At 41.3% G+C, this 25,228-nt stretch overlaps 1 protein-coding gene across 7 annotated transcripts in view; it reads left to right on the top strand.

The window, feature by feature from the left end:
• JMJD1C (jumonji domain containing 1C) overlaps positions 1 to 25,228 on the top strand; it is a 159,603-nt gene that overhangs the window by 129,523 nt on the left and 4,852 nt on the right. For 5 of the 7 annotated variants that reach the window (XM_084210621.1, XM_084210625.1, XM_084210627.1 and 2 more), the window contains 16 exons: positions 2,307 to 2,479; positions 2,787 to 4,990; positions 7,549 to 7,750; positions 9,436 to 9,650; positions 10,594 to 10,746; positions 13,523 to 13,612; positions 14,877 to 15,004; positions 15,187 to 15,400; positions 16,698 to 16,912; positions 17,187 to 17,465; positions 17,854 to 18,022; positions 18,430 to 18,520; positions 18,635 to 18,765; positions 19,865 to 19,987; positions 21,020 to 21,159; positions 23,385 to 23,561. In XM_084210621.1, coding sequence (XP_084066747.1) covers positions 2,307 to 2,479; positions 2,787 to 4,990; positions 7,549 to 7,750; positions 9,436 to 9,650; positions 10,594 to 10,746; positions 13,523 to 13,612; positions 14,877 to 15,004; positions 15,187 to 15,400; positions 16,698 to 16,912; positions 17,187 to 17,465; positions 17,854 to 18,022; positions 18,430 to 18,520; positions 18,635 to 18,765; positions 19,865 to 19,987; positions 21,020 to 21,159; positions 23,385 to 23,561 — 4,704 coding nt within the window. The remainder of the gene's footprint in view (positions 1 to 2,306; positions 2,480 to 2,786; positions 4,991 to 7,548; positions 7,751 to 9,435; positions 9,651 to 10,593; positions 10,747 to 13,522; positions 13,613 to 14,876; positions 15,005 to 15,186; positions 15,401 to 16,697; positions 16,913 to 17,186; positions 17,466 to 17,853; positions 18,023 to 18,429; positions 18,521 to 18,634; positions 18,766 to 19,864; positions 19,988 to 21,019; positions 21,160 to 23,384; positions 23,562 to 25,228) is intronic. The other 2 variants (XM_084210622.1, XM_084210623.1) reach the window with 2 other exon arrangements.

Raw genomic sequence — 25,228 nt, forward strand, 5'->3', positions numbered from 1 at the left:
CATTGCAGGCACCTCAGAGGAATAGCCTAAGATGAAGTGTGTGTAGTGCAGACAGAAACTTTGGAGAGCTTTACTGCCAGCTTGAGTTAAACCACCACTGAGCATGTGCATACTGATCTTTAGAGGCTTTCAACTTGGCCTAATTTGGGCAGATTTTCACAGGGACCACAAAAGGCATGTCATTGACAGTGGTCCTTCTCCCGAATTATAAGCCTTTGTGTCAAAGCTTGGCCTTATGAATGGTTAGATTATTTTTCTTTTTTTTTTCATCATGGGGAAGGCTGTTCCTCCCCAGATTCATTCTTAAAAACAAGCCAAACCATTGTGGCTAAGTCTTTCCCAAAACAGTCAGTTTGAGTTGGCCTTGTAATGTGAAGTGAGTTTGATGTAAAATGTGATAAAATCAAAATGTAGCAGTGAAGAAAAGCCTAAGAGAAGAAGATAGTTGGATTTATCTTTTCGTGTTGCTGCCTGCTCCACCCTATACAGAAGTCCATTCTAAAAGAACTTAAGATAGACGTTGTTTTCACTTTGGCTGCCTGAAGAATGCAGCCCTGCATACTGAGGCACGTAGCTTTTTAATTATGTTGATATGTGGCAATTGTCTTGTGGTGACTTGTCTTCTGGCTCTTGCACTGGAGGCCTTTTTTAAATAGATCTTAGAAACCCAGAATGGGCGTTTCCAAGGTCGGTTTGCATGGATGCCACAATCACAGAAAGGGATCTGTGTTTCAGCTGTAAGAGCCAGCAGCAGCATCCACCCTTGGCTCAGGCCTGAGCCTTGTCTCTGAGCTGAAGGAAGCGTGCCCCAGTCCCACCTTTCCCTGCTGTCCTTGGGCTTTGGCAGCTCCCATGTTTGGGCTGGGCAGTAGATGGTGCAGGTGGAGTCAGGAAGCTGTTTGAGCAATGCTTGGTGCTCAGGCAGATGTTCCCCAGCTCCTCTAGGGAGAAGGTGACAGGCCTTCTTTGCATAATGCTTTAATACAGCTTACAGGCTGTTCGTGGGAACTCACCACAGCGTGGGAACTCCTGGCCGAGGAAACGTGCGCACTAAAACTGTGAGCACAAACCCAAGTGGCTGCTTTAAATATTCAAAAACACTGAAATCATAACTTCAAAGTTGTAGCACCTGCAGATCTATTCTGTGCTGTGTGCATGTGTCGTGAGAGCTCTTGGCTCCCCTTCTGCTTCAGCAGTTCCCAACTGGAGTTGCCAAGTCTGAGGAGAAGGATAGGGATGGACTGGTGAGGCGTGTAGGGAGGGGAAGGAGGTAGGTAGGGATGAACAAGCACCACGAGGCTTTGGGGTGTGCACAAAACCTCACTCTTGTCCCCAGTCCCTTCTTGGCTTGTCCCCAGCACTTGAGCCCCACTTAACAGGTGTCCTGCTTTTCCACTCTGCTGTGTGCACTTCTTGTAAGCAGGTCTCCTAAGCAGAGGAGAGAGAGAAAGAGAGGGCAAGAGGAGAAAGAGAGCTGCTCCTGGTCTTTTCTGCCGGCTGTTACACAAGTTTCATAAAGATAGGAAAATAGAAACTTAACAAAGTAGTAGATTAGAAGGTAGTTTCATAGATTAAGATTTACCACTGTGTCTGAACAAGGAGGCCCACCTTTGGAGTGTTTAGGAACACAGCATAAAATTGGTCTGTCTCTTTGCCATGCTGCACAGTATGGCAAGTGTGTACATTTATGGCTTTAATAGCGTGATGATGATGATAAAACCAAATAAAAATGCCTGACTAAATAAAGCAGATTAATTAGGATTATCATACTTAATCATTTGGTTGGGGCAGGAGAGGAACAATCCAGGAAAGAGATACTTACATCCCTTTTATTGAGATTTGTCATAAGGCTGAAGATAAAATTGCTTCTAGAAATATCAAGCCATAGTTGTATTTCTAAAGAAATACTTAATGCAATTCTTTGAAGAGGTAATGGTCTTTTTACTAGTAACTGAATATAAAAGTGTTGTCAGGTAGTCAATGGTTTGTTAATTTTGATGAGTTTGAGATGCTGTTCTGGAATTAACTGCTCATCCTGAGTACTTGGAAATTAAATGGTTCTAAGAATGCTTCTGAAATGTGTAAACTGCTTTGTATGCTGAAAGTCTAGAGGAAGTACAATCATATTTTATTTAGTTGGTCAAAAAAAGTGACTTAAAATGTTAAATTTTATTTACTGTCTATGATTTGGTACTGAAATATATTACTTTACTTTGATCATTGGTAGGACTTAGTAGAGTTACCCTTGTGGTCCCATGATTATTTTGAAACCCGATTTTATTTTTTGTTTTGGTTGGTGTCAACAGAATACTCCCAGCCCCTGGTTACACCAGCCTACCCCAGTGACCTCAGCTGACAGCCTTGGTTTACGGAGTCACATTCCTGTGCGACCGTCCAGCGCAGATCCTCTTCGGCCTCTCAAGCTGACAACGCATTCCAGCCCGCCTTTGTCCAAAAGCATCGTGGAGCATCGCAAAGAGTAAGTGTGCCGTTGATCTCTGTGTGTGAGGGTACATTTCTGCAAGTGATGTAGCCTTTTAGCATCCTTTTAGTTTATTCATAAAGGTGGGGGACACAGGCTTGTCATTGTGTTGCTTTGTTGACTTGGTGTGGTACTTGAGTTAGTGAGTCATTTGACGACTTCTGAAAATTGTACTTAATATAGAGGAAAGTTTATTCTGTGTTAATAGATAACTTGGTTCAGGGCATGGGAAGAAAGGTCTTCCGTCTAGCACATGGTACTACATTCAGGTTAACCTGTGTTTGCTTAACCTTTCTTCAAACAGAGAACTGGAGAGGAAAGCTTTTGCTGAACCTTTGCGTTCTGTTACCACTGCGCCAGTGAAGAGTGAGCTGGAGCAGAGCAGAACGCAGACAGCAAAGGAGAGCCATATGCACAGACATTATGCAGATCCGGTGTTGAACCAGCTGCCAAGGCCACCACAGGAGACTGGGGAGCGACTGAGCAAATACAAAGAAGAACACAGACGGATACTCCAAGAAAGTATTGAAGTTGCTCCTTTTACAGCTAAAATAAAGGCACTGGAGGGAGAGAGAGAGAACTACTCCAGGGTAACATCCTTATCTTCAAGTCCCAAAAGCCATTCAGCAAAATACGACAAAGATGCTGAACGCTCTGTGTCAGAACTGTATAAAATGAAACATTCAGTTCCACAGAATTTGCCACAGAGTAACTATTTCACTACCTTGTCTAACAGTGTAGTAAATGAGCCACCAAGATCGTACCCATCAAAGGAAGCTTCAGGTGTATATGTTGATAAGCAAACTAATTGTCCTTCAACAGCAGCTAGTCCCCAGGCTCTCCCCTCCTACATTTCTTCCCTTTCAAAACCGCCACCTTTAATTAAGCACCAACCAGAAAGCGAAGGCTCTGCAAGCAAGATACCTGAGCAGCTTTCACAGTCGGTGCAGTCTCACTCTGTAAATTCTTTCAGAAGTGACAGCAGGAGCCCTACTCAGTTGTCAGTCTCATCTTCAAATACACTCCGGAGTATGCCTGCCTTGCATAGAGCCCCTGTGTTTCACCCTCCTGTGCACCAGAACCTGGAGAAGAAGGAGAGCAGCTACAGCAGCCTTTCACCTCCAACTCTAACCCCTGTCCAACCCGTTAATGCTGGTGGTGGCAAAATACAGGAGTTGCAGAAACCACCAACTTTAGTACCTGAGCCCAAGGAAGCCCAAACTGTTTACAAGGGCACTTCTGAACAGAATTTATCAGAAATGTGGAAGTCTAATAACGCCCCAAATAATGAAAAAATGGATTGGCACACTGAAAGAATGAGTGGAAAGTCACAGTCCGCTACAGCATCTGTTATTGTGCGTCCTCCTTCTAGCACAAAATATGAGAATGTACCAGTAATGCAGTCTGCTTCCAAAGATCGAGTTAGCGAGAGATCCTCAGCTGTGACAAATCTAGCAGATTGCCTGAAAACAGCGGAAGCCAGGGAGACTGGAAGAGTCATACTGCCAAATATGAACTCAGACAGTGCTCGCACACAATATGAAAAGAAATTTGCAGCTGTCTCGCAGGGCAGCGTTCCTCGTGCTGTCACTCCTACCACAACTATCATCTGCAGCACCAAAACGGATGTCACTGCATCGGCAGCAATGACGACCAGCGTGTCGAGCCGGGGGAGCTCTGAAGTGACTGACTCGGTGTCGAGCGCGGTGTCCTGCGCGCCGCTGGAGAGCGCGGCCCCGAGGGCGGCCGGCCAGGGCCAGGCGGCGGCGCAGCCCCAGGAGTGCAAGGTCAGCACTGCAGCTCCGGTTACATCCGCTGCTGGCAGCGCTGCTCAGCCCAGTTCGGGATTCTCCACCTCTACCGACTTTGTTCATTTGAAAAAGCACAAGGCAGCGTTGGCTGCAGCTCAGTTTAAAAGTAGCAACGCCGCTGAGGCTGAGTCCAACTCTGTGAAAAATCAGACATTTTCAACCTCTCTCTCCCCAGACAGTGCTATCGTCTGTAATACAATAAACAAAGCGAACTCTGTAGGCAGTGGGCAAACTTCCCAGACGAGTCAGCCAAACTACCACACTAAACTGAAAAAGGCTTGGCTAACAAGGCATTCAGAGGAAGATAAAAACACTAATAAAAAAGATGATTCAGGGAACAGTGTTTCAGAAATTATTAAGCCGTGTACTGTCAATTTAATAGCTTCTACATCAAATGATTTGCAAAATAACATAGATAGCAAAATCTTGGCAGATAAGTTTGTGAAGGAAGATAAGCACTCAAGGAGAAAAGGAAAACGAACGTACGAGTCTGGCTCTGAAAGTGGTGACTCTGATGAAAGCGAGAGCAAGTCAGAGCAAAGGACTAAACGGCAGCCGAAGCCAACTTACAAAAAGAAACAAAATGATTTGCAGAAAAAAAAGGGTGATACCGAGGAAGAAGTGAAACCAAATGGTGTTCTTAGCAGGAGCGCCAAAGAAAAAAGCAAGCTGAAGTTACAGAGCAGCAGTAACAGCAGTGAGTATATTAATCTGATTTGGAAGACACAGAAGTGTGTGAAGTCCAACACTGTTAATCCTGGAGGGTTTGTCATGCACCATAGCTGGGAAAAGAGCTAAAAAACATGTCTGTGTAAATGAGTAGGTCCTGATTTATCTGTCTTGAGGCCATTTGAAATATCCTGGTGTAAGATATAAACCATTTTGTATATCTGTGTTAACAAACTGGTTCTTGGCCTAAAAATAGCAACTAAACCATCTCGTTTATGCTGTCCATCAGAATCGAGCAGGCTGGTGCATATAGTTGTGCCACTTGTATTGAGTTATATATATATATATATATATGTTGGGGTTTTTTTTTTTATTTTAAGATCTGATGCATTTATTTTTAGACCACTGCTGGAGGGAAAGATTCTCTGTTGTTGAACTCTAATTCATCCTTTGATCAGAAAGCCAGAGGCAGTTCCTTGAGAGCCGGGTGCCACTCACTTATGATTTGGTTAATTTAATGAAAGGTTTAAGGGAGAATAATTTCACACTCCTAACTAGCAAGTGTAGTACATGGTGTTAACATCCCCCTTGTTTAAGAAATAAAAAAATTTAGGGAAATACAAATTTCCATTTAAATGTAATACTGTAACGTATAGCAGATTGTAACTAGATTAATCTGAAAAGAGAAACTGGTCTGCCAACATAAGGGTTTTTATTTAAAAACTTGCATTATTTTTATCCCAATTTATTCTTCTCCAAGTGTTCTTCTTTGTCTTTGGTCTGGTTAAGTATTAGAGAGTCCACCATTAAATTACTTCTTGTAAGACCTTTTAAGTACAGGTAGCAAGAAAATGAGCAATACTACCTGTAATTACATTCTGTGGCTTTTCACTGTCTGGTGTATAAAGTTACTCTTCTGGTACCTTAAAGTACTTGATCCCTGAATTGTATTGGCTGCTGAAAGTGTTGTAGTCCATCTGAAGTATTCTAGATATTTGGTCCAGTGGTAATAGTACTACTTTTTCTTTCTGCTCCCAAGTAAAGGGAAAATCAAGACAAACATGCCTGTAAAATCTTTTTCAGCTTCCCTTCTTAAAGTAAACTGTAAATACATATATTTAACATGTTAAGTGCTTATGACCTTTTTGCTGTTGCAAAAGATTCTTTGTGGTAAATTTCTGCAAGAGAGATTTTTCTTTCATAAAGAACTTTGCACAAAGATTTTATGCAAACTCATAGTCAACCTTGAGGAGCTTTCAGGAAAGATAAGGTGCCTCGGTTCTCTCGAGGTGGCTGGAGGTAGCTGACTGTGCTTCAGTGGCAGTTTTGCGGCATGTGTGGTGTGTGCATCTGCCAGGGTTGAAGAGTGCTTTGTGCTGATGCTGTTTTGGAAAGCCCCCAGGAGCTCGTGCGCTGGCCGGATCACTCAGAGCTCTGGGCTGTGAGCTCCCTCCTGCAAAGCAAGGCTTTTCACAGCCCTGCAAGTGTTGGGGGTCTTCCAAGTGCCTACCCACAGAGCTTGAAGTCTAGCAGCTACCAGATGATACCCAGGATCTCAGCTTCCAAGGCAGAAAACATTGTTTTGGACTAGTTAACCTGTACTTGTGCCCCTTTTACTCTTCAGGTTTTAATCCAGTTACTGTCATGCCTTGGGTGAGTGTGGAATGTGGTTTCTAGGCCAAGAACTGAGGCATAGGCAGTCTGTCACTTGTAAAGTTTGCACAAGTCATCTCTGGCAAAACACCAATCTGCACCCAGGTACCAAGTCCAAAGTTAACACCCTGACCCTTTTATCATCCTACATCAGATCCCTGTTTACAGGACATGAACTTTCAAGAGTAGTGGTAGATGAAATGACAGATAATTCTCTCTGTCTGCAGATAAGAGTGGTGCCACTTTCAAGACTCCCTAAAATGAAAGCTTGATTAAATGACAACAGGGTTCAGTTTCAAAACCTGTATGTGAAAATTGCACTTATTACTCAATAGACTTGCTCCTCATGTTACTCAGTGTCAGATCTGCTGACTTCAGTATCAAAAATAGAATTATACAGCTCGGCCTTGCAAAGCCAACCAACTAGACAGAGTGTAAATGGATTCTGTGAATATAGCTGCTATTCTGTAACTTTAAAAAAAAATTTTTGAAGGAGTTGGAATTTGGTTTTAGGTTGGTTTTTTTTAAGCTCTGCTTTTATTCATTAAACTGGGGCTCTTTTTGCCTACACCTTCAGAAACAGTAAAAACCTAACTTTCTTGCAGTATTGTATGTATTTGGTTTTTCTGTCATAATGAGATTCCGAAGATGATTTTAGTAGAATATCTGGGGAATGATACACCGAACTAAGGAAAACTGTAGTGTCTTGGGAGCTTAGCAGTTGCTTAAGTGTGCTCCTGCCTGTGTAAGTTTTATTGGTATCTTTGCATTTTAACTTCGGTACTGACAGGCAGGCAGGTGGAAGTAAAAATGAAATACGTTTTGCAGGTAACAAATGTACCAGGAAAAAAGGCTGAACTCTGACTATGTTGTCTGTGATGTGTGAGGAAGCAGTTGCCAGTGCCTCATCTGAAACTGTCCTTCCTTTTGCAGCTGGTATACCTCGCTCAGTGTTGAAGGACTGGCGCAAAGTAAAGAAGCTGAAGCAAACGGGAGAGTCCTTTTTGCAGGATGATTCTTGTTCTGAAATAGGACCAAATTTGCAAAAATGCAGAGAATGTAGGTTAATAAGAAGTAAGAAAGGAGAAGAACCAACTCACTCACCAGTATTTTGTAGATTTTACTACTTTCGACGGTAAGTATGCCTAATTTCCTGGTAATGTGGTGCTTCAGCTTTTAAAAATAATATTGACAAAGGACTGGCATACTTGAAAGCATGTCTGATTTTTCTGGCTCAGTCTACCTGATAAAAGGCAGCATCTATTTTAACAGTATTTACATTTGCATTTCTTTTGTGGATTGACTTCATTGCTGTTTAAAAGCTTTATAGCAAAGACATCAGAACATCTGCCTGCTGTACCTTAGGCAAGCAGAAAATACAGCACATCACCATTACACAGGTGTCTGACATTTGAAGTGGGATTTTCAAAAGGCAGGCTTCAGTTTTTCTGGACAAGTTGTACAACCGCAGAGTTGCACTTACTTGTAATTGTTCTTATGCCAGTATATGGTGGGAATATTGCTCAGGGTTTTCTGGGAGTTTTCTGAGGACAGAGGGGAGTTGTGACCTCCTTTTTTTGGAATTAATGGCCCATCAAGGAAAACTCACAAGGAAGAAATTTTCCTGGGGTTCAAGAAGCACCAAGGAAGGATAAAGAAGGATAAAATTTGTGTATGGATTGTGCTGTCAATATTAATCCAACTTGGTTTTGACAAAAAACTGTTCCCTAAATGGGGTTTAATTTCTTATAATGAATTTTCAGTTACAAGACTTGGTAGATCTATAGGAATCATTTCAAGGTTGGACTCTGAATACCTTCTCTGTATGACTATTTGCTTCCACATTTGGCAAAGTTGGAATTTCAGTTGATTTTCTTCCCCCGGTATAAAGGAGGGAACATAAAGGTTTGCCAACATTTAGAAAAAAACATGGAATGTTTTTATTATATTGTGGTAAATTTTACAGCAGTTTCATTATTTTCATTGTGTTTAGATAGTAGGGCTTGAATTGCAAAAGAAGTTTACATTTCTTTTGGAAGTTGTTGTTTTGGAAGCTGAAAGTTGATAATTTCATCCTCCTCATTTGAGTACATATCTAAATGTTTTTATTGATACTTCTAAATTCAGGACTGTCTCGATGCCATAAAATCCTTAACTGCTATAATCACATCTGTATAATGACTTACCTGTTTCAGATAAGATGGAATGGTTAATTGTTACCACTTAAAAATAGGCTAAGTATAGCCAGAGTTAGTAGAATAGCCCTGGGTAGGGTAACAGGAAAGCCTTTGAAAGGTCAGAGTTTAGTGCATACAAAAATGTTAACTTCTATTGGTGATTTGTTCTGCCTAGAAAAATTTAAATTTGAACCCATGTTTTCTCAGTATGAGAGCAGTGGGATACAAAAATCTATAAAATATAAGTCAAAGTGAGTCAATGTAAGTCAATGTCTGCTGTCACAGACATTCTGAAGATTGAAAGTGAGCAGGGAAAGTGGGTGGAACCAAACTTTGAACAAAATAAAATAGAAAAAGGAAATTTCTTTGTCTGCAATTTTAAAGGAGTAATAAATGCTAGAGGGAGAGGACGAGTTGAATGGAATGGAAAAAAGTTTCTAAAAGGTTAATTTCAGTTTTCATGGCTCCTTATTTATCCTTTTAAAACTATTTTCATCAGTAGAATTTATTTTAAAATTTAAAAAATATGTAGGATGATAAGGTAAAAAGAAAACTTCTGTGTTGTAAGGTATAAGCAGCAAGTAAATTGGAAATCACAGAGTATAATGATACATGCAGTCAAACTATCTGTTTTCATTTTTAGGTTGTCTTTTAGTAAGAATGGAGTGGTTAGGATAGATGGTTTCTCCTCTCCTGATCAGTATGATGATGAAGCACTGAGTTTATGGACACATGAAAACTATGAAGATGATGAACTGGACCTAGAAACTTCTAAATACATTCTAGATATCATAGGGGATAAATTTTGTCAGTTGGTAACCTCTGAGAAAACAGCCATGTCCTGGGTGAAAAAAGACGGTAAGGAGCCCTCAAAGCTCTCAAGTGTTCTGCAGCTTTTCTTGGATGACCAGTGCTTCCCTTTGTGCAGCTCTCTTCCCCTGGCTTTTGGGTTTTCCTAGGCTGTTTGGTAGGAGGACGTGCTGGGAAGGGTTCCTTCCTCAGTGGGCCAGCCCGATCCCCTCCCTGCGCTGGTGGCTGTGCCAGGCCAGGGCCAGGCTCCTGTTGGGTTTGGAGTAGCCTCCATTGCCAGCTTGGCCTCCAGCCAGAGCAGCCAGCTCCCAGCCAAGGCCTGTGGTGAGCCAGGTAGTGACTGCTGCCAGCAAATGGTGTTTGTGATGTGTCTCCTTCCCAGAACGGGGGAGAGGAGTGGAGCAGCATAGGCCCCGCAGAGCATGTGCTAACGCTGTCGCCTCCCCACCAAAGCAACCCTCCATCCTTCTGGCCCACAGCAGATGGGCACAGGCTGGTGGTTCTGCTAATTCCAGGCTGTATGAGGAGGAAGTGGAGCAGAAAACACATACTAGCCAGGTCTCCTGAACAGACACCTCCTTCCCCTTCTGCCAGCTTCAGCTGTCCAGCTCACTGGTTTGGTTGCCCTTTAGGTCAGACATGTCCTATGGGCAGTCAGGTGAAAAACCCTCATGAGTGCATGGGTTAAAAGTGTGTGCTGAAAAAGTTCTTAATGCTTGCAGCAATATATTTTCTGTATTACTTTAATCTGTGTTTTCTGAATGCCTTATTTCTTTATAATGTGTTGATAATAGGTAGCATTGAAGGGGATGCTGTGTAATGGAACTAAGAGGGCAACTCTTGATGGCCTGTTCATGAAGGATCACTTTCCTCCCCCAAACCCCAGTTGTGTCTGGGGGGAAACTTATGAATGCTGCATATATAAAGACTATTCATTCTGTGCTTTGCATTTAAATTTCAGTCCTTTTATTCTGCTTATTTTGTATTTCAGCCAAAATTGCATGGAAGAGAGCAGTGAGAGGAGTCCGTGAGATGTGTGATGCATGTGAAGCCACATTATTTAACATTCATTGGGTCTGCCAAAAATGTGGATTTGTGGTCTGCCTAGATTGTTACAAAGCAAAGGAAAGGAAAAGTTCTAGAGGTCAGTTTTTTATGAACTGGAGTATTGTATAGGGTGTTTATTCTCACTTGCTGCAGAGCTGCCGATTCACTAGAACTGTCTTTCTGTAAAGTGTTAAATTACTTCTCGTATGTATTGGTTTTTCTTAGATCTGTTTTGCCTCCTTTTTTTGCCACTAGATACCGAATCAGTCATTCCAAAAGCAACTGCTGTGGGGGCTATTTTAGCTCTTTGTCCACGTTTCAGTCTTTTTGTGTGGATTGCTTTGCCTTGCCCCTCAGGGTTAAATCTTGTTCTTTGGTTGAGACTGGTGCTCAGTCACACCTCCCTGTTTATGGTAACTCATTGCTGTTAAGACTTGCCTTGATTTAAATGCTTTCTGGAGTCCTCCCTTTAGAAGTGGCTTGTCATACTGATGTAACATCCTATTTTATGGTTTTATCATAAAAAAGAAAGAGATGGAGAAAAATGCTTCAGATGATATTTAAAATGAGTGTTAATGGAAGTTGCACAATCCATAAGCCTACACATATGTGTGGTTTATCCTGTGCTCTAATGGAAATGTCTGCTTTAGTCTGGAGAGAGAGAAGTATAACAGGACTGACTTGCAAACCTCTGATTTCTGGGTGACCCAGCTGGATTGCAATTGAAAGGAAGAATGACTTGGAGGATTGATTTGGCCTTGGAGCCCTCAGCTGTGACACTGGAGTGCAGGCTGCTTGGTGGAATGCTCTGCCTTCCCTGGGAGGCAGGCACTGTGCCCTGGCACAGTTCTGCGGTCAGATGCTGTGCCAGGAACTGATTCAAGGATAATGCTGTTTTGAAAAGCAGTTCCATGTTTGTCATAGCCTGTAATGTCACAGATGTGAAATGTTAGTAAAATAAAGCTTAACTGTTAGGTGGCAAAGCTTTGCCAAATGAAGAGTCTCACCCACTTTGTCCCTGGCTTGCAGTGACAGGCCTCCTACACTGAAGTTTTTAGGGAGCTCATGTCAGTATTTTCCTGCACTGAGAACAGTTGTTAATGCTTTAGTGCTGGAGGCTGCTTCAGCAGCTCTTCAGGGGCTGCAGTCTGTGTGTGCGCATGTGTGTGCATCCATCTGACGTGGCTTGGGACGCACGCCAAACATTATTTACCCTGGTGGGAACACACAGTCAGAGGCTTTTTATAGTATGTGTTAACCAGCCAGGAAAGTTTTAGCAAAATGTCTTAGAAGTTGGAACAAGCAGTATAAAGAAGGAGGCTTCTCTTCAGTTTTCTTACGGGGAGGACTTTCTCCTTTCTGTTGATTGCAGTTTCACGTGTGAATGCAGAAGTACGACAGCTTCCCTTGCTGCAGATTAATTTCTAATGATGCTGTAGGATTCATGTGAACTGTGTTGCTTCTTTGGTACTCTCTTAAAAAACGTTCAGAACCACCCACCCATCTCTATATAATAGGACTTTATATTACACCATTTTTCCTGGAACCAGTTGTTGTTTTTACAGTTGCTGAATGTAACAGAGAATCCCCTGGTTTTTCCCTGCTTCAGCAGGAATGTTAGAGGTTTAAATAGTCCAGATTCAGTTACTTATCAATGACTTCTCTTATCACTTTACTACGTGAGTGAATAAATGTGCAACCATTGTTACCTTCAGACAGTTTATGGCACCATCAAGTGGGATGCCATTTTATGACATTTCTGTGAGAAAATAGATTAAGTAGGTACATGCTGCTTTGTTGTCTTGATTTATCTTTGTGACCAGTTGGATATTCAGATGTTTTAGGTGCTACAAAAACTACTGAATAGCTTATAAATTTACCTGAAGGAACATTTGAAACATTGTGTATGTACTACAGTGTAAAAAAATGCCTTAAATGTGTTAAATGCTTCCTATGTTGTGTTCCTTAGTTTAAATTGCTGGAGTGAGCAAACTGGTAAAAGGCTTGGAAAAATTTCTTAAAATTAGCAGCTCAGTGAATGGTACTGGGGATGGAGAGAGAAATTGTGTTCTTTCTGCCCCAAAATCACATAGCAGATTGGTGACCAGTTGCTTTGCCAGACATTTTTGCTCTCATTCTTGTTGTGGTTTTTTTTTTTTCCTTGGTTTTTTTTTTTTTTTTTTACATTGCACATTTTAGGAGAGTCCTCCTTAAACTTTTTAGAACACATCTCCTACCAGTTAGGCCCTTTCTGCTGTCACCAATGATTTTCAGCCAGTACCCAGAGATGTATGGTTTCATGGTTGCTTTAATGTGCCATAAATCCATGATGCAACTTCCCTCTCCTTTGTGCCACTGCTGTAGCTGCATCATAAGCTGAACCAGAGAGATGACTTCGTTAGAAGTTCACCTTTTTGGCTTCTCTGGGGAACTCTGGTTGAAAACAGACACTTCCAGTTGCAGTGTGGATTGTGTCAAATTAGATGAACCATACAATCACTGCCTAATTATGTCTCTTTTCCATGGCAGGATTCACCAAGGGAGGCTCATGGCCTTAATAGCAACTGTAAAGGATTTCAGCCTATGTTAAATTGGCAACACACTAAATGTGATAAAGGGAGTACACTTTGAAATTGGAGGTAATTGGCAAGGGCCTGTGTTACAGATGCAGCTATTTCAGATTTCAGTATTGTTAAACTCTTTTCATTAGTGTGAAAAGTAGCTGTTGTATGCAAGTCCTTGTCACACTAGATGCCTGGACAGAAAGCCTGTATGTGCAGAGAAATGTTTCTAACCAAAACCAGTCTGAAAGGCCTTAGCTCTGTCTGTGTGCAACATAAGGGAAGTAAAACATTGGCAATCCTGTTTTGCAGATAAGGAGTTGTACGCTTGGATGAAGTGTGTGAAGGGACAGCCTCATGATCACAAGCACCTGATGCCAACACAGATTATTCCAGGCTCTGGTAAGACCATATGCAAACAAGCAGAAGCTGCTTTTTTCCCAGGTCTTTCTGTGAAGCAGGGCCAGAGTTGTTTCTTGAAACTTCTCATTTTCCATTTAAAAACCTGGGAATTGGGTTAAATCGTTGCAAAAAGGCAAATGCCTCTAGGCAGTTACCAGCACTGGGCACAGATGATGATGATGAGAGTAAGAGGTGTGTGCTGACAGATGTGTAAAGGGGTTTTGGGGCAGGCAGTGAAGAAATTGAGGGCCTTTTTTGTGATGCATTTGTACCTTTTCAGAGCAGAATAAAACAATCAGAATGTGTTTTAAAAATCTGACCTTAGCTGTTAAAAGAAAATGTTTGAATAATACCACTCAGGCAAAGGATTTTTGGGGATTTGTTTTTCGCTATTGTCTGTGCTATACCCAAAAAAGAATAGAAAGGTTTTCGTTCAGATGATTGAGCAAAATGCAATGAATGAGCTCATTATAATTGAAAAACTAAGCAGGAATCATAAACCCAGCTAGATTCAGATTTCTGCTTACAACCATGTAAGTTCTCTGAAGTAGTGCCTTTAGGTATGGTGTAGTGCTTGTTAGCACAAAATTTCTGTCAGCATTGATACAGACCAGAAAGTAGAAAACTGAAATGTGCCCTTTAACATACTAAGTAAATTCCCAGATTATATTAAGCTGAAAATGCAGAACCAAGCCATTATTCCATGAGTTGTTGCATGTTAGTTCAGGTAGAAGTGAAGGTTGGGTAGATTCCATAACAAATTCAAATTGTGACATTTCTCAGAACAGGTTCTAGACTGAAACTGGTTTGAATTTTAAATTGTGAAAGTGAACCACTCATCTGGAAACGTCGCAATGAAGACTGCCTACTTAACCTCAGTTTTGTTCTTCTGTGCATGCCCATTACCAAACAGCCTTCATTTACATGCTCACATACTGATTTTTTTTGTCAAGACATGGCTCACTTCAGTCTGTAGCTGATGGTTTTATTGAATGAAGCAATGATATACCCATTGAACAATGAGAAGTAAATAATTACTGGCTTGCTTGGTGTGAGCCATGCAATGGGAATGCAGACTAAAGCTCAGATTACTCAGAAGAGTAATGTGCAATTATTTGAATGTCTCTCTGCACAAGCTTAAACTGAGTAGTTTTGGGTGGTAAATTCAGGATTTTTAATTGTTTAAAACATCATTCTGTGTATGTTGTAAAGAAGGTCACAATGACTGACAGCTAGTAATGTTTTTCTCCTTAATTGTCTTTAGTTTTGACAGATCTTTTAGATGCTATGCACAATATTAGAGAAAAATTTGAAATTAAATCCCATTGTCAGTGCACCACCAAGCAGAACACACAAGCTGGCAAGCTCCCTGCAATAAATGGTGTGTCTCAGGTGAGTCTAAAATGCGTGTATATATTGCATCTTGTTCAAGTGTTCTGAATCCTGGTGGATTTTTGTATTTGAATAATACCAGTTGCATTTTAGTTTATGTATGTGGGGGTTAAATGCTGGCCATGTCTTTGAGATCTGTTAAAGTGAAGCTACGTAGTTAAAAATAAATTTGTTCTTTACAGGTTTTGCAGAATGTCCTTAACCACAGTAATAAAATTTCTCTGTGTATGCCTGAGTCTCAACAGCAGAATACTCCTCAAAAGTCTGAGACAAATGGTAACACAAGTCCAAGGAGTGATGTGAGCACAGACAGCAAGTTAACACCGCCTGAATCCCAGTCCCCACTGCATTGGCTGGCTGATCTTGCAGAGCAGAAAGCCAGAGAAGAAAAAAAAGGTATATGTTTGAAAGTGTCTATCATGTCCGTGACTTTGGGGGCTCTGCTGGTACCTTTCAGATGACACCAAGCTGGGAGTGTGTGTTGATCTCTTGGAAGGTACGATGGCTCTGCAGGGAGGCTTGGAATGGTTGGATGGATGGGCAGAGTCCAGTAGGATGAAGTTTAATAAGTCCAAGTGCTGAGTCCTGCATTTTGGCCACAGTAATCCCCTGCAGTGCTACAGGCTGGGGACAGTGCCCAGGCAGAAAGGGTCCTGGGGGTGCTGAGCCACAGCCGGCTGAACATGAGCCAGCAGTGTGCTCAGGTGGGCAAGAAGGGCAATGGCTCCTGGCCTGGATCAGGGATGGTGTGGCCAGCAGGAGCAGGGAGGTCACTCTGCCCCTGTACCTGGCCCTGGTGAGGCCACACCTGTGGCTGTGTCCAGCTCTGACCCCTCAGGGTGGGAAGGACCTTGAGAGGCTGGAGCACGTCCAGAGGAGGCAACGGGGCTGGGAACACAAACCCTGTGAGGAACCACTGAGGGAGCTGGGGGTGCTCAGCCTGGAGAAAAGGAGACTCAGGGGTGCCCTTATCACTCTCTACAGCTCCCTGAAAGGTGGCTGTGCTCAGGTGGGGTTGGGATCTTTCTCCAGGCAGCACTGACAGAACCAGAGGAAACAGTCTTAAGCTGTGCCAGGGGAAATGCAGGTTGGATATTAGGAAGAAGTTTTTTACACAAAGAGTGATAAAGTACTGGAATGGTCTGCCCAGGGAGGCAGTGGAGTCACCATCACTGGATGTTTTTAAAAAAGGATTGGAAAGGACTGAGTGCCATGGTTTAGTTGAGGTGGTGTTAGGGCATGGGTTGGACTTTATCTTACAGGTCTCTTCCAACCTAGTAATTCCATGTGATTCTTTAATTGAATTAATTAAAAAAAAAAAAAGGCATTTGCTGTGCACTGAAAGAAAAGACAGTGTTCTTTCTCTTCCCTGGTGGCATCAGAATCCACCAGCAGAAGATCCCTGGTGGAATGTCTGTGTGCTGTGGAAGTATTTCCAGCTACAGTGTGTCTCACTCAGGACAGGCACTCACTCAGCTGTACTTCTGAGATGCTGAGGGAGGCCTTTGCTTGGTCACACAGTTTCACTGTGTTTTGAGGGATGTAGTTCATCCTCTGGTGTGTTTCCAGGTGAATGAAGCACTAGTGCTGCACAGTCTGTTAGCACCATTAGGAAGTGCAGGGTACCAGTGCTGTTCCTATGTGTGCACCATGGTACAACAGTGTAAACATGCAATGATTATTTTTGTTTTAGAGAACAAAGAATGTCCTTCTGGAAAACATTCAAAGGAAGGAAAGGACCAGGATAATTTGGAGTCCCCAAACTGTAAAAGTTCTCCTCCTGCATCCCAGAACAATGAGCAGGGCTCAACCTTACGAGATCTGTTAACTACAACAGCAGGCAAACTGCGTCTGGGCTCTACAGATGCTGGCATTGCTTTTGCTCCAGTGTACTCTACAGGAACAGCAGTAAGTGTTTACAAGATGCACAGTTTTTCTCTTAGGATTTGAAAATCTCTGTCAGTCTGTTCTGGCACATTACAGTTAGAGCAGTCTGATAGGTGTATTGCTTTAAATACTCATTCATAATTAAAACTTCATACGCACACACACACATATTAACATTTTATTTGTTTTTATATATGATGATAATTGATAAAACATCAGAAATGTTACTCTCTTTCAAAAGGAATTGCATTAAGTTGCTTTTACACTGTTTAAGCATGCATTTGTTTTCTAACAGAGTGGCAAGAGTGGAAGGACTATGCCAAACCTTCTTGATGATATAATTGCTTCAGTAGTAGAAAACAAGATTCCACCAAATAGAGCACCAAAAATAAATGTAAAATCTGAAATAAAAGAAGAGCCTAAGGATGATAAAAAAAGTATTCAAGATGACTGCAGTAAACGGTACAGTGATATCCAGTATTCGTGGATCTGTGACAAGCATGTTCTGTGGCTCAGAGATCATAAAAACACCAACAACTGGAAACTCTTCAAAGAGTGCTGGAAACAAGGAAGGGTAGGTATTGAGCAGGTTGGTGACACCAGCATGAGCTCTGGGGAGTTGTGTATGAAAGGACAAAAATGCCTAACTCCATGTTTAAAAAACAGGTAAAAACAGGGGGGTAAAAACAAGTTGTCAGGTATAGCCCACAGATGAACCTTGTGTAGTTAAACTTCACCACTTATAATAAACAAGATATTCCTGTTGTGGAGTTTCAGATTCCAAAAAGGGATGACACCTTTGGATATGGGTGCTGTTGGAGGAAGTGTTTACAGCTCAGTAAGGCCAAAGTCTTTTGTGTGTGTTCCAGACACATTTGTATTCCAGTTCAGTTAAAGAATTTGTCTACTTCTGAAAGGATAAGTACTGATTTAAAAAAATTATTTTATTTTACTCTTTACAGCCTGTTTTGGTGTCCGGAATGCATAAGAAAATGAACTTCAGCCTGTGGAAAGCTGAGTCAATCAGTCTGGATTTTGGAAACCAGCAAGCAGATATCTTGAATTGCAAGGACAGTATCATTTCAAACACCAATGTCAAGGAGTTCTGGGATGGTTTTGAAGATGTTTCAAGTATGTTCCTTAAAATGTATTATGGTATTGATTCTGAACATGATCAGTGTTAGAAACCACAGTTAAAAATTATCATTATGGATCTTGAGGCTTTGAAGAAACTTTAAAAAGAAAGCTCTAGGTTATCTGTTTCCAGAGAATGTGGTGGAAACTTGTATTTTGTACCTCGGCAGAATTAAGGATGCACTATTATATTGGCTGGGTCTGACTAAGAAACTGGACAAATGTCCTCCTTACTTAACTAGTAGAGTTTCGTTTGTATAATTCTTGAGTCTTGAAATCAGCTATCTCCTGTTCATGCGTGAATTTTTGATTCCTGGCAGGTTTAGAGATAATGTCTGTATTTTAGTTGAATAAAGTGAAATGCCTACAGTACATTAGTTTTTAGTTATTTCTGTTACTTGCAGAACGGCAGAAAGTAAAAAATGGTGAAACAGCTCTTCTAAAACTGAAAGACTGGCCTTCTGGTGAAGATTTCAAGACCATGATGCCAGCAAGGTATTTTGCGTTTAATATTAGATGTTCTTCAGTCAATCTTAATGTTAGTCTATTTTCTCTCTCTGTGTAACGGCACAAATTCAATTATATTCTCTTTTTTCTTTTCTCCTCCAGATATGAGGACTTGCTAAAAAGTTTACCCTTGCCTGAATATTGTAGTCCAGAAGGAAAACTAAACTTGGCTTCTCATCTGCCAGGATTTTTTGTCCGTCCGGATTTGGGACCCAGACTGTGCAGTGCATATGGTGAGTGTGCCCTTTAAATGCAGCTGTTACCTCTTCCCTTCAACTTATAGAATACCACGCATTGCCATGCTTGACAGAAAGCTGAGCTTTCTTGAAGAGTAATTGTTCACTGAATGTAGGGGAAATACTGACTGACTTGTGTCTTTAACAGTACTTGCACCTGGGCCATGAGAGTCTATTTGCTTCTCCATTTCTTTCCATCTTTTCTTATGCTATTATAGTATTCTGAAGCATATAAATGGTTACGTGTTTCTACATGTGATAGAACCTGTCTTTAGTAATGCTATGTGACAAAATACTTCATGAAATATCATGGTATTCGTGATTCTGGTCATAAAATAATCTCATCATGTTTCTCATCATTTAGTTTGTGTGCTGTACACTCAAAACCTGTTCAGAAAAGGTTGATTCCCTCACGCACTTTCTGTCTGCTCTTTTTTTTGTAAAGAATTTTGTTCAATTCTGTTTTAAAAATTGTTGTAATAGGACAAGAAATGAGTAGTAATTTGTGACACAATGGCTTTGGTTTTAGAAGTTCTCCAAATATCCTGTGCAAGAGGCATATTAACAATAGTGATAATGGCATGGGTCTGAGAACTGAGTCATTAATGCCACTCTGAGGTAATACTGCTCTAAGGCTGTGTTCCAGAATGTCCTTTTGACTTAAAAATGTTTATTTCCACTTCTTAAAACTAAAATTAATTTTCCTTTTTGGGCATTATTTTGATTAAGGACTCTCTTACAGCCAGACATAAAAGTGACAGATTTGATAACCTTGTGTATTCATTATACCGGTGTTCTGCCCTGAACAACCTGAGGGGTTGAAGAGGAATGGAACATAGTGGTCAGGAAATGTCTGACTGTTCTGCTGAAGTGTTTTGTTGTGACACAGATGCTGTGTAGGGACAGGTACCTGGGCTAAGAGAAAATCTCAAGGACTGTTAAAAAGTAATGTTTTCTTATTTAGCAGGTGAACCAAAAACATGTTAATTTGTCTATCTCAGTGATGCCAAGTGTACTTCAGAAATTTCTTCACTGTTGTTACATGTTCTGATTTGAATATGCAATACAAACAAATCTTAATTTTTTCTTATAATAGGTGTGGCTGCTACTAAAGACCATGACATAGGAACCACAAATCTCCATATTGAAGTTTCTGATGTCGTGAACATCCTTGTTTATGTTGGCATAGCTAAAGGAAATGGAGTACTTTCCAAATCAGGTAATGTGACTCTCACTCACTGTAAGAGAGGTGTAGATGGACTGAATGTTCTGCCCCTTCTAAAATTGACACTTTTCTTTGGAAGGCAGATCCATAAGAACTTGCTTACAGCTGGGTGATTCTTTGTTCCAAGGGTTTACATACACATTAGTTCTGTGTAAAATACAGTGCAGTTCACGAATTATGAAATGGTATTTCAAACTCTTTCCACTTTTTTTGCCATTACATATAATTGATGCACCATTGCTGTGCTGGGACTGGCATAGCTAATGGAAGTGCAGGGTGAAGGATTTTCTCTGGAAGCTGTGCTGGTTCTAACAATTATGTCAGGATGATATATTTACCAAACCTTCTGTTTATGCTGCTTCTTCTGGAGGCATTGTGCTTGCTCTATTGAATTTGGGCTGTAATGTAATTTTTCAACTCTGGAGAGCTTAAATTGGTGTATGTTAGTCGTCTCTATGAGGTTTATTGCTTCTGTGAAACAGTCTTTAAATCACTGAAATAGTTTTGTTTCTTTGCCCTTTTTCTTTTGTCCTCTTATTCCGTAATCAGCAAATGTAGATTTTGGGTGTGACTAATAGAGCTGCAGTAAGGTTTGTCTTTCATTTGCTTTGTTTTCACTCGTGTATGCATGGAGTTAATAGCAGCAAACTTGAGCATCCTGGGAGAGCTCTTGCTGCAACAACAGCATGCTATACACTGCTTGTGCTGACTGCAGGAAAACACCTTTTTCATCTTTTCATTTTTTGGTACCAGCCCTGCTTGCTTATTTCAGGTAGTAATTCGTGTTCTGTGGAATTCAGGAAATGTGAAAAAGTTCAAAAATTAAATGTACTTTTAGGGTATCCACAGCATTAATGTTCTAGTAATGAGTTACAGACAGTGAACAGAAGGATCACCTGGTGGCTTCTGTTGTATTTAGCAAACTTCCATTTGCTCAGTCTCACACAAGAAATTTGAAAACAAGGTGTTAAGTTTCTGTCTTTTTTCTCCTTCTCACATTTAAAGAATATTTTTGTTGAACCTTAGGAGTTTTGAAGAAGTTGGAAGAGGAAGATTTGGATGACCTTTTAAGGAAGCGGTTGAAAGATTCAAGTGAATTACCTGGTGCTTTGTGGCACATTTATGCTGGCAAAGATGCTGACAAGATAAGAGAGTTTCTGCAAAAGGTTAGCTTTATTACATGTCATTTATAAATATAGCCTAAGTAATTGGTAAATGAAAAGGGGCTGGCAAAAACCACAAACCCTACCTTGGGTGTTAGAGAAGGGAGGAAGGCAAAACTATTTCCTTTATAGCACTTAAAATAAACTATACTTGACCTGCTGCACCATCAACAAATAAAGCATGTAACACATAAATTCACTTTGTAAGAGTGGCAAGTGGCCTGTAACTGAAGGCTTAGGAGGGCGTGGAGATCTGCTCTAATACCAAAGATAATTTGTGGGATGGTGTTTTTCTGTCACTGATCCATTGTTGTATTATTGCTGCTGAATTTTTGGTGAATTTTCCCATGCCAAATCCCCTGGCCTCACCACCTAGTGGCCCCCAATCTTTGCCAGGACTGTGTCACACCAGTCAGCACAGGAACGTGGCTGGGCTCTTGGTGAAGGTGGAAGCAGTGGGAGAATGTCCCCAGGGGCAGCAAACTTACCCTGGCTGTGTTGTAGATCATCCTTCAGTGGCGTGCGGTGATCAGTTGGAGCCACATCAGAACCTTTCAGGTTGTTCCCAAGGATGAATATCTGTCAGTGCATTAATTGTAGGGATTCCATCTTGGAAGCAGTTTTCTGTGCCCTGTCCTTAGCACATTTTGTGCTCTGGAAGGCAGCCTTGAGAGAAGATAGAGAAATACCGAAGTATCACTGAAGTGATTGCTCGAGGAGATGTCCTCTTCTGTGAGGAGAGATCAGATGGGTTTTCACTGGCTGCAGCAAAGGGGTCCATAAACAAGCTTGAGGCTAAGGGCTCTGCTGTGAGCAGGGATAGCCTAAGAAATTCAGCAGTGAAGATTCCCTTTGACAATAAAGCAGTGTTTCTGTACCAGGCCAGCTGTCCTCCAGTGACAAAAACATTTGCTCTTTGGGAGGCTGAGCTGTGGGGAAAAATGAGCACTGGTAAGTAAAACAAAGCTAATTCCAGGAGATTATGAATTATTCAGCAAGACTTTTTGTTCATTCAAAAAGTAGGTGCTCATAAATTAGATGGTGGCTTTTCAGTTCAAAAAGAGAGTTGTGAATAAAGTCATGAATGTAAAGGAATTGGTGTACCTAGAGAGGAAATGCTGAATACTCCCTCAGAGCACTTTTGAAACTGTAGTGAATAGCTGTGAAACTATTAGAGCAACAGGTTTAAAACAGAATCATTTAGGATGCTGTGTAAAGAAGTTTGTCATTTGCTACCACAGTTAGCCCTGGTATCCCAAGTGAGTTGTATACCACCATGTATTTTAGGAGTGGTGGTATTTGGGAAGTATTGAATTGGAGATTAATAGATGAGTAATCATTGGGACCACTTTGCTTCTGATAAGATATAAAATCTCAGTATCTTGTTAGAAGGGTGATAATACTCAAGGAGAGTTTCAAGTTCTGCATCACATAATTACATTCATTTAATAAATGAAAGCAAAAAAATTCTCTGTTTTTAATGAGATACTTGTTTCATGACTCATGACAGGTGGATTAGGTTTGTGTTCTTTATGTGTAATCACTTTTTTCTTTTTTAGTGACTAGGATTGATTTAGTAGCAGTTGATTAAGAGTAATATTTGTTCCCCTGTGGTTTACTTTATGAGAAATGGTTGTGCAATTCCATTTACTGATGTCAGGAAGTATTTTTATGTGTTCGTCATTTTTTCTGAATACCTTCATAGGGTAGTAGGAAAGCAGCTTCTTATCCCAGTGTGGCTGAGGTTGGAAGGGGCCCTTTGAGGTCCCTTCTGTCCAGCCCTGTGCTCAAGCAGAGTCACCTGGAGCAGGTTTCCCAGGACTACAACCTTTGGCTTTATTGGCTGCTTTTTTCCTGAGCTAAGGTGATGTTGCGTGTCTGTGTCAAAACTGAAGAATTGGTAGCTGAGGAATTGGCAGCACAGGAACTCCAGAGCTCAGATTTTATTTTCTGGATGAAAGAAGTCACACAGAGAGCATGTTGCTTATTAATAGATCATTGTGCTGAGTTCTTTAAAGCTCTGCACTTTGGAGTGGGAGTGTTGCAGGTTTCTTCAGTTCAGTGAGACTTCCCAGATCCTTCAGGGTTGTTTTGAATCCCTAGCCAGAGTTCTTGTTTGGTATTGGGAACGGAGTAATGTTGCTTGGCAAGGTGGGCATACATTACATTTATCAAAAAAAGGTTTGGTTCTTTTGGAAGTTATTTGGGATCTTTTCTGTACTTAACAGATAGCAAAGGAGCAAGGCCTGGACGTTTTACCAGAGCACGATCCAATCCGTGATCAGAGTTGGTATGTGAACAAAAAACTTCGCCAAAGACTTTTTGAAGAATATGGAGTAAAAACCTGCACAGTTATTCAGTTCCTTGGTGATGCTATTATTCTACCAGCAGGAGCACTTCATCAGGTAATGTACCTTAGGTTAAAGACGTGCAAGATTAATCACTTTTTTCCAAAGATGTGGATACATTTGTGCTCAGTTCCATTCAATTTTTTATTAGTATCTCTTAGCATGTAGGAATGTAAAATAAGATACATCTGCTGGTGTAGCTGACTAACATACAGCAAATGGAATGCCTTAAGTATTAGTTCTTTTTTTGCTTTAAGATTGCAAATGAGCAGACCATTATTAACCATTGTTTTCCACTTTTCATTTCTGTAGCAAATTTCTAAACAAACTGAGTCTAGTAATGGCAGAGTCAGGTTAGTAATTTTCTTCTTCTAAGCCAGCAGTTAACCTAATCGAGGAGGGGCAGGGAGAGCAACTTGAGCAGGTATGGATGGTAAGCACCTGGATGTTAGGTGTCATTGTTTTGTCTTTAGCTGTAGGAGAATTGTAGTGGGTGTTCTGGTGTTTCTGTGACAGATACTTAGCTGTTTTCCTATGCCACATTTAAGTTCCTTTTAACAAAGAAAGTACATCAATCACCAGAAGTCATCGTTGTCTCTTTTTGTCAGCAGCTTTTCTTACTAAGAAGGTCTTACTAAGACCTTTGCAGCATCTGAGCTGATCTAATCTGTAGTTAGGTAAGAAAGGTACTGCCAGTGGGGCAGTTCTGGAGAAGCAGGACGAATTTGTGTTAGTCAACCTCAGTTGTCCCTTGGCATAAAGGGTTAGTTACTGCCTTCAGGCCTTTTTTTTCCTCTCACAGCCTGTAAATTGCTGCTCCTTGGTGAAAAGAGGAAGAAAGCTCAGTTGTTTAGGTGAGATTTTTAGGCCATTCTGGATTTATTTTTTGGGTGCTTCAGCAGGAGGTGAAGCCTGCTGGCTTGTTGTGTTGTCAACTGTCAAGCACCACTAATGAGGTCGTTGTCAAGGAATGCAGAGCATCCCCACCCTGCAGTTGGTTGCAAACCATTGTGATGTTGAAGATCTATCATTGATCTCCCTGTGGGTTCAAGTGAGGCCAAGCCTTTCTGAAGAAGGTGCAGTTTGGTTTCCAATCTGCAGATCAGCTTCCAGCTGTGGCAGAGAGGAAGCAGTGGCTCACCATCTCCCTGTGGCCAGGGCAGTGGGGCTTAGTGGGCTTTCCTCTGTGACACACTGAGGGGGGGTGTAGTGATGACAGGGGTCCTGTCCCTGCTCTGTCTTTGGCTGTGTCTGTTGTGGGGCATTGAAAGCAACCAGTACCTTACCTGGACTAGGCTCCTCATCCCACTGAGTTTCTGCGTGCCTTTGACATGGTGGTATGTAGCTGTGGATGGTCAGTGTGGATTTGTTTTCTGGCGCAGGAAAGACCCTGATGGCCCCAAACAGACCTTGCTGACCCAAATCTAGGGAGGTGTAGTTTGCCTTCCCCCTAAAATGACTCAGGGCTTGATGTTGTTTCACGAATGTGGAGGAACATCTGACATTGCTGCTGTTCTTGGTTCCTGTTAGGCTGAAATTGGCACTCCCAGAGTCATGTATTGCATACTCCAGCAGCCTTACTCTGATACCATAAAACAAGAGAGATATATCCCAGATAGAAGAGTGGAAGGGAACCCAGGGGAAATAACAAATGTACTGGGAAATCTGTTCTGTATAGCATGTGCCATTATATAAAGGCATACAGAATATAAAACATGAAGTAG

This window comes from Fringilla coelebs, assembly GCF_963513975.1.
Source record: "Fringilla coelebs genome assembly, chromosome: 8".
Taxonomy (NCBI): Eukaryota; Metazoa; Chordata; class Aves; order Passeriformes; family Fringillidae; genus Fringilla; species Fringilla coelebs.